Genomic DNA, 9,590 nt, shown 5'->3' on the forward strand with positions numbered 1-9,590 from the left:
TTCCTGGATCACGATGGCAGCACAATCTTCTCCGTATTGTATGTATTGTATATAAGTATTGTATGTACTAGCTCTATATATAAATCCAACATTATGTTTGTAAATCAACTATGTATGTACGTTTCCTGAATAAAAATTTAATATTATTATTATTATTATTATTTATTATTAATATTTAAGTTTCCCCCTCAAAATTTCCGCTCTCTTTGACTAAGCTGCGCCGATAAAAATATTCTAGCCGATGTCAACACAAGTCATGAGCGCTTTGTGTGCCACAACAGACGAAAAAAAAAGCACAAACACAAGCCGTCCTTGATCTTGCTGTCGTTATAGGTGACTGTCGTGAGATTTGGCCTAGTTGGACCTCGATAAATCTTACAAACTGCCTGTCGTCAACAGTGGGAAACCAAGTTTAAATTATCCTAACTAATACAGTACTGTATAAACAAATTTTCTGCCCGAAACGCTATGCATGCTAGTGGCTTTACAAGAATGTCTCTGTACTCTAATAACCCAATGTACCTTCTTGTATATAAATAAATAAATAAATTTAATCCTGAAGTAAACTGATTTTATATATATTACCTGATTTACCTGATATTGTTAAATATATGTTGACATATTTAACTCCTTTTCAGGACTGAAGTGTCGTCAACCAGCTGAAGAGGAATAAAATGTTTCCTGATATCAACAATGAAAATCATTAAATGTAGTCCCAATGAAGTCCTGAAGTTATGACTTCAAGTTTTAATTCATTTTCATCATAGATACTGTATGTTTAATACTGCATCTGTACTGTGTATTAAAGTACAGTATTGCAGGAACAATATGAGTAACCAGGACTTGCCACTTTTATCAAACATTAATGAGATTCGAGCTAGACATTATCTTATCCATTTGAAGCCCAACTTTAACACAAAGATAATTCAGGGAAGAGTTTATATATTTTTTGAGCCAACTACTCCATGTGAAAGAAGAAAACACTGCTGCACACGAAAATGTTTCTGTTCAGACACTGATGTGCCTGACACTGAGGTTCATGCCACTGATGTTCTTGACACTGATGTTCATGCCACTGATGTTCTTGACAGTGATGTTCATGCCACTGATGTTCTTGACACTGATGTTCATGCCACTGATGTGCTTGACACTGATGTTCATGCTACTGATCTTCATGCCACTGATGTGCCCAACATTGAAAGTGCTTTTGCATCTATCAGCCGACACACAAAATCTCCTGTTAAGGATGAAGCCAGAAATTTACTTGAGATAAAGAGGGAAATTGTTCCTGAGCTCCCTTATGATACCAATGATGAGTATTGCATGACAACTGAAATAAATGTTGAGAACAGGGAATGTAAAGATTTTGAGGTTGTTTTGGATTGTTGTGACATCAAAGTGAACCGTATAACTGAAGTATCATGCGAGGGAGTCAACCTGTTTCAGTATTTAGATCCAAAATATCCCAGAGTGTGTGGCGTTGCAATTAATTTCTGGTCTAGCAGAGAACACATACCACTGCAATACACAGTTGATGCTTGGAGTATCAGAATATGTAAAAAAGGTATAAAGAATGTTAAACAATTCCCTCAAGCTGTGTGTATTGAATATGAAACAACCCCCAAAGGAAAGTCTATTCTCTGGAGAAATGATAAAGATGGCAATTCTTGCATATTTACCCCAGCATCAGAAATAAATAACCGCTCACTTCTTCCTTGTCAGGATCCCCCATCAGCCATGGCTACTTGGCAGGCATGGGTCACAGTCAGTGAGGAATATTATGTTTCAATGACAGGAGATAATGTACCGACTAAATTCATGGGTTCTATAGAGGATTATATGAAAGATGCTACAGCCTTGCAACATAGTAGACAGAAGTGCTGCACTATAAGTCAAGTCAACCAGGATATTACATTTTGCAAGGAAGACATTATAGACAATAATATTTCAACTGTTTGCATTTATTATTACACAACAATGGTTCTTCCTATTGCTACCATAGCTATTGCTATTGGGAAATGGGAAACAGAAATCCTCCCAACAATAGATTTAAAGCATTTACATGATCAAGTAAAAAAAGAAGAGAAGGACATGGTTCCCAAAAAATACTCCTGTTGTCATTATGAATACCCATGCCACATGAAATCTATACTTTGGAGTTATGAAACACCATTAAGAATTGTTTATCCATCATCCAGTTTTAAATTAATAAATACTTTAAGTGCATTTCTTCCTTCTGCAGTAAAGTCTGCAGTTCATCTACTCGGCACATATCCTTGTCGCAGAGTGGAGCTGGTAATTCTTCCATCATGTTTTGGAAGTTTGGGATTAGCATCACCTAATCTTATCTTCTTATCACCAACTGTCGTTTTAGATGATCCAGCTGCACATATTCGTTTAGCACACGAAATAAGGTGAGCTTTCCTTGCATGCAACGTCAATAGCACTTGTAATGCTTAATAAACACTAGTTTTCTCTCTTTTATAATTACTAGTTGTCTGTCTGTAATGGCACTAACAGATAGCCAATAGGCTAAAGTAAGATTTCATATAAGAAGAAGAATAGTAAAAACATAGATAAGAATATGATATCATAGTTAATAGCAGCTACAGAAAATGCACATTATATAAAGCCACTAATATGCAAAACATTTTAGGCATAACTTAAATGAATTCATTTAAATCATCATTTGCCCAAAACGCTGTGCGTATTAGTGGTTTCAGGCATTGTATGTACCAGTACTTGCTCTATCTATAAATCCAACATTATGTTTGTACAGTAACTCATTTTCAATATATTTACCTGTACCTGAATAAACATCTTATCTTATCAATAAGTTTAATGTGGCAAACAATACTACAGTAAATGAGAAATAATCTAACATGAATTGTTCAAGCAATTTAGCAAATGTGATACAATATGGGTACCTGTGATATGGATGATGTATGATACAGAATGCGTGTTGTGTGACATGGGATGATATATGATACATATGGGTGTTGTGTGATATGGGTAATATATGATATAGTATAGATGTTATGATATATGATACAATATGGGTTCTGTGTGATATGGGTGATATATGTCCTCACAATCCCAATGTACCTTCTTGTATATATATAAATAAATAAATAAATATGTTCCATAACACAAGACTGGAGTAATGCTTTATGTAAATTGAACGAAACCTGGTAACTAGTTTTTCATAAATGTAAATATATATTTTTAAAATTTACTTAAGTTAATAGATTGGTTATCTTTAGTTACTCATAGCAATTATTGTTTCCTATGGTCAGAGACAGGAAGTCTGTACTTAGGCTTATGCGAAATATGTGAAATTTGAGGTTAATTTATGTAATTTTTTTAAATTGTGTTTAGTGAGAACACCTGCCATCACCAGGCAGCAACTCCAACCCCACATAATGCTTCTTCCTTCCCATGTCATAAATGATGACATCTTTAACTTTAATTACAGCACGATTTCTCATATTTGGATTTATATGTTAATATATTGTAAAGGTCATATTAATTTTAGAAGCTGTATACAGTACAGTTAAGTATTTACAATGAAACCGGGACTAAAGAGCCAAAACTCAAACCCCGCAAGCACAAATAGGTGAGTACAATCAGAAATGGTTTAGGCCAATGTGCATTTATGGACATTTTCATATTTTTAGATTTCAGCATCTAAGATCCCTGGCTAGTGTAACATCTGACATAACAGTTAATGTTCTTTTAGCTTCTCAATACATTAAACTTGATTTGTTGTTACAAAAATATGATGTACAGTACCTTTACAAAGAATATTTACAGTACAGTATATTTACAGCCAAGGATAAAATGCAAAACTCTGAAAATTGAGACCTAAGCTTAACCCCTACAGAGTATATGCTCGCTAATTTCAGACTAAATCACTTAAGTAATCCAAACCAGTATGTGCTTTTTCCCTACCTTACCTTGAGGTGCTTCCGGGGCTTAGTGTCCCCGCGGCCCGGTCGTCGACCAGGCCTCCTGACCTCCACCTGCCACCACCAGGTGGCAGGTGGTGGCCTCCTGCCACCACCAGGCAGCAGCAGGAGCAGCATTCCTGCATAATGCTTCATTCTGCCATTAACTTACTTATATCCAGACTGCTCTTCATGTTAGTTGACAAACAGGAACTGAATTTTGGCTAAGTGGTGACCATTTTGGGATAACTTACTATTCCCACACAGAGGAGCAGCTACTTGCCGCCCTCATTCACAAGGGCAGTGGAAGGTGGTTCACTTTCAGTGTGAACAACCTACACGTTTGAGTAAGATCAAACATGCTGTGGATATACAGTCTACTCAAGGCAGAGTATCAAAGAAATTAAGATACTGAATTCTGTTGACAAATGCAATATGGAGTGGCCTCAGTTCCCAATAGCAGGTTGAACATGACTGCTTCAGTGCCGTGTGTTGCCATGGATCCCTCAGCTTTTTACTTGTTCTTCTTAGAGAAAAAGGTGGCTGTTTGTTCTTTTCAAATCTGCCTGCTGAGGGGATTACATTTGATTAGTTCAATCAGGTCAGCTCAGAAGAAAGTTCTTTGTGGTCTCCTGGAGTTGAGATAGAGGAGCTTGCTTCATTGGTAAAGAGATTAGGTTAATATTAATAACAGTACTGTATAATCATTTTATATGCACAACTTTAATTCCTGTTGCTGGGAAGAGAAAGCTTGCACTTAAGCACATTCAAGTCCTTCCCTAGGTCACCTTTTCCAGGATGCAACCAACAATAGTTGTTTAATTCCTGGTACAGTATATATTTACTGCTCAGTTAACAGAAGCATCAGGTAAAAAAAAAAATATGCCTAACCATTTTTCTTCTGCCCAGGATCCTCGATTGTGACTAAATCTTGGAGTACCACAGAATTCCCTGGTCAGGAATAAATTGTTAATATGGTAAAAGAATTAGTCTACAAGGAATATGTATAGAAGTAGTAATGAGGGCTGTTTTCTTGAAAACAAACTTTTACATTTATAAAGTTTTCATACTTTAGGTGCTTAACTGTGTCAGCAAATTAGAGTAATCATCAGTTTGTTGCATGTACTGTATTCTTATTAACAATATTACATGTTTGTGGCAGCCATGCATGGTTTGGCATAAACATAGGTGCACAAGACTGGACAGAGGAATGGCTAAGTGAAGGATTCACCACTTACATGGAAGACTCTATCTATGCAGAAGCAGTCCTCGCTTGTGAGAAAACTGAATGCACTGTTTTAGAGGAGAGACTGTGTGGGAGCCCGAGCTGTGACAGCTCTCAGCAGGAAGCAGAAGGCAGCAGTGGGTTGGAAACTCAAGTGGGTCTTTCCTGTACTTCAGCTCAAGTCATTAATGTTAGTTCAAAAGATTGTGTTCTTAATGACACTGAGAGAAGCATTAACATGAGTTGCAAACATAGTATAACGTTTAGGGAGTTGGGAAAAGAACATAATATTGGTGAAGTTTTACAGTCTAATGCTAATTCTGATCACAACTGTTACATGTTTGATGAACATTCAAACTTGGCTGTTAAGGGAAGAATGACAAAAATAAAGGAGGAAAGATTTTTGAGGAACTCAGTTTGGGGTAAAAAAAATAATAATAGTAGTAGTCAGGTTTTGAAGGCAAATACTATTATATTCAAGTTAGACCAGAAGCTTGAAAGAAAGAGACTGGAGGAACTATCGGACCTTCGAGCACATCTAAGATATAGAATACTTGCAAGTGAACTGGAAAATTCCATGCAAGAGCTTCAGACTTTAAGACCTATGCAAGGAGAAAACCTTGTTGATAAAGATGGTATAAATTATGTTAAAAATGGGTTGAACCCAGATAAAACTTTCTTACAAGTACATTATTTGAAGGGCTACTTTCTTCTTAAGTATTTAAGTAGATTAGTAGGAAGAGCCAAATTTGATGCAATGTTAAAAGAGTATGTATCAGTCTATCATGGACAACTAGTTTTGTCCAAACATGTATTAGATTATTTTATTTCCACATTTCCTCAAGTTTTAGAAAAAGATATTAACCAGGAATCTTTGTATAGAGTTTGGCTCCATCAGCCAGGATTAAATGTTGAAATAAAAGAAATGTATGGAGACATATCCAATGGCTTAGTTTCCGAAGTGAGGCAACACTTCATCTTTTGGAAAAATTTTGATAAATCTCAGAACAGGATGGAGCATACCATAAAGAAGGCCAAGGGACTTGTTGAAGAATTTATTTTCTCAGATCAGTTGGTGCTACTCCTTGAGTATTTACTAGAGTTACCAAAGCTGTGCCAAAAAACACTAAGCGAGGTCAACAAACACTACAGCATAAGCTCTCAGAGCGGAGACGTACGTCACAGGTGGTGTGAACTTGTTATAAAAAAGAATTATAAGGATTTAGCAGAGGTTGAAAGATTTTTATTGGAGGACCAATCAATGGGTGTGTATTTATATGGGGAATTAATGATCTACAGAAGAGTGAAGCATAAACGCTTAGCAGAAGAAGTATTTTATAAGATTCAAGAAGATATGGATAATAATACTCGGCAAATTGTATTTTCAATGTTGTATGGAATTTAACTTTCATTATTAACATGTAATAATTCCAAAACTAGATATTTATCCTGTGGGTGTAATTGTTTATTTTGTACACTTATGAGAGATTGAAATAAATCACTGCTACCAAATGTAAGCCAACTTAAACTTACTTTTTTTGTTTTGTGCACAAATCATTTGATATTCCTTTTTTTTATAGGCATTTACGTTGTACATTAGAAGAAAAGTAATTAACACAAGAAAGCTCAAAGCCAGAATGCCTGTATAGTTCTGCACTCTAATATTCAACTCTTATGAAAAGTACCATTAAAGATGCAATATAAAGGCAGAATGACACAAGATCATCAGCAGGGCATCTATATAAAAGATGCAAGACAGTTTGAATAGTAAGGGGCAAAGTTTCCTTCCCATCAAATGACCACGAGTCAACTTAGTATAACTAATACAAAGGAAGGTTCCCATTTTTGGTTGACGACACATGGAAAGTCAATGGAAAATGTAATATTTGACAACGAAGAATTTATTAGATAACCTACCCATTTCTCTCTGCACAATATATTCCCTCGTATTGTCTCGTCCTTACACCTATGGAGTCCTGCTTGATAAATTTTGTAAAGACCTACTATACACAAATGCCTTTTTCCTTCAACATATTCACTACAGCTGTTAATGGATGGCTCAAAGTCTGCTGATGATGCCAAAGTGTCCTGATACCACTCTTGGGGGTGGAGGGATGCAGCATCATAATTGCCCTTTCTTTGATTCTCCGGCTCTGCGCACTCATGTTCTGTAACAAGTTTAATCAACCTATATGAGCCATATATATCGACCTCATGCTGATGAGCATGGAATTGTTACTCCAGTTGTACATTCACTTGCATCAGTCTTGGCTGCACATTGGCGAGTCTAATAAGGGTCGCCAACAAAAAGTCCAGATGAATGCAGTTGAGGGCACTATTATTCTCCTTTTCCATTTCACTGTTGGAGGCAAGGATCTTTGAAATTAATGGTACCATAACAATAATAAGACTATCTTACAAGTCCCAAAACACTCCCAATGCAAAACTGTACCGTACCGTACCATACTTGCTGAAGGTTTAGCCAGTTTGCAGGGCTGCAACTTGGCGAAATTAATTTATCTTTTGCCCTTTTTGTGAAGAATCCGGTCATATTCAGGCTGCCTCTACAAATTTGTTGCATAAATTGCAATGGTGTCCATCCTATGTTCTCATAATGATGATGTCATCAGAACATGCTCATTATAAAATGGAACAGTCTGTTCTCAACCTAAAGCATAGGGACAATATCCCCTTCTCAATTTTTTACTTTTGATATTTAAGCAAATTTTGAATCCTGAAACCATTAATTTTTATGTGCCGACATTATTTATTGCAGTTGACTCAAGGCTCTGGAATCTTAGCCCTTCACACCCCATGCTAATAAAAATCCAAAATTGACTTCCTAGTCATTAGCATATACACAGTATTCAAGTTGTTTGGTTCCCAGCCATATTAGTGTTGCCTCAAATGACCTCAGTGTTAAGAGGCCAGTCATGTTGGTTGTATTTCCTAGGGGCGAATTTCTTACTTTGATTTCCACCATCATTCATACTGTTCACAACCATAATACAGTACTGTACTGTATACTCGTAATAACTAACCTTCCATCAGGAAGGTTAGTTATTGTGACACCTATACCCCCTGCCACTAAAATAAGATGTGGGAATGTCTAGGTTGCATATTGGCCACAATTAACTCACAGGCACTTAATGAAACAAAGACTTTCGCCTGGCTGTCAGAATTGTATTGTTCCACACCACATATAGTATCCTAATTTTGAGGCTCTGAAATTTTACTTTTCCAATGTTCTTTAATCACTTCCCACTATAAAATCTTTGGTGAATTCGATACTTTTTGCTACAGTTGATTTATTTTCGCATTGGTGTCCTAAATGACATTAGGAATTTTTAAATGATACTTTAGCTAATGTCAACTGAAGTTTTACACTACTAGATAGAAATTATGAGAATTGGATTCTAATCTCATGGCCATATTTACACATATTTGGTGAAGTATTTTTAATGGCAGATTACCAAAATAAAAAAAAATGGCAACAGGACTGAGTGAGTACAGGGAACATCTGTATCTCCCCACCTGTTGGACAGCATCTGGTCACCTGTGCGCATTGTGTGAACGGTTTTGGGTGTCCAGGCCGGGATACGAGGGAATCCGTTGGCAAATGACTGGGCAGTTTTTTCCGTTTTAGGAGGAGCGCACACTACAGGACAATGTACCCTGCTATCATAGGTGGTACCTGTATTCCCTCGACATATAAATAAGTAATTATCAAAAGAAGGGACCAAACCGGGAAGGCTATGTAGCACCATCAAATATGCGGAATAATCAGAGGGCGCTAAATATCACCAAGGATGCCAATACGATAACAAAAACGCATAAGGCGAACGATATCAAAAGTATCCGAGTTGCCAAGAATTCTATCGAGGGACAAGTGACCGCGAGGGGCGGTCGAAAAGCAAGACACACACTCGTCCTGGAAGTCAGGACATTCAACAAGGATATGTATGACAGTAAGAGGGACAATGCAATGTGGACAATAAGGAGCTGGGCGGCGTTCTGTTAAGTGACCATGAGTTAAGCGAGTATGTTCAATACGCAACCTCACTAGAGCCGTTTCCCATCGCCGGTTACGGTGGTAGGACGATGGCCACGAGGACAACTCTTATGAGTACGCAGTTTGTTACCAGTAACAGAAGACCAAGAAGCCTGCCAACGGGTAAGGATGGAGGAATGGATAACCGGGTAAAAGTCGGAATAAGGAATACCTTTACGAGACATGGGACAAGAGCGGACAGCTTCCCTGGCGGCAGCATCCGCACGCTCATTTAAAAAGACACCAATATGGCTGGGAACCCAACAAAACTCAACCGACTGAAATTTACTGTTAACAAGAAACAGCCAATGCTGGATCTTAACAACCACTGGATGAACCGGATTAAAGGACCCGAGAGCCATGAGGG

The 9,590-nt window shown here is 37.2% G+C and overlaps 1 protein-coding gene across 2 annotated transcripts; it reads left to right on the top strand.

Annotated features, from left to right (window-relative positions):
- The first annotated feature begins 243 nt into the window (after positions 1 to 243).
- Positions 244 to 6,704, top strand: LOC123758352 (aminopeptidase O). 2 transcript variants are annotated; one of them, XM_045742655.2, is made up of 3 exons: positions 244 to 333; positions 639 to 2,414; positions 5,110 to 6,704. In XM_045742655.2, the coding sequence occupies exons 2-3, from the start codon at positions 775 to 777 to the stop codon at positions 6,575 to 6,577; spliced, it is 3,108 nt and encodes a 1,035-aa protein (XP_045598611.2). In that variant the 5' UTR covers positions 244 to 333; positions 639 to 774; the 3' UTR covers positions 6,578 to 6,704. The 2 variants fall into 2 exon arrangements, with proteins under 2 accessions (XP_045598611.2, XP_045598612.2); XM_045742656.2 differs by having other exon boundaries at positions 254 to 434.
- Positions 6,705 to 9,590: the final 2,886 nt, after the last annotated feature.

This window comes from Procambarus clarkii, chromosome 11 (genome assembly GCF_040958095.1).
Source record: "Procambarus clarkii isolate CNS0578487 chromosome 11, FALCON_Pclarkii_2.0, whole genome shotgun sequence".
Classification (NCBI taxonomy): Eukaryota; Metazoa; Arthropoda; class Malacostraca; order Decapoda; family Cambaridae; genus Procambarus; species Procambarus clarkii.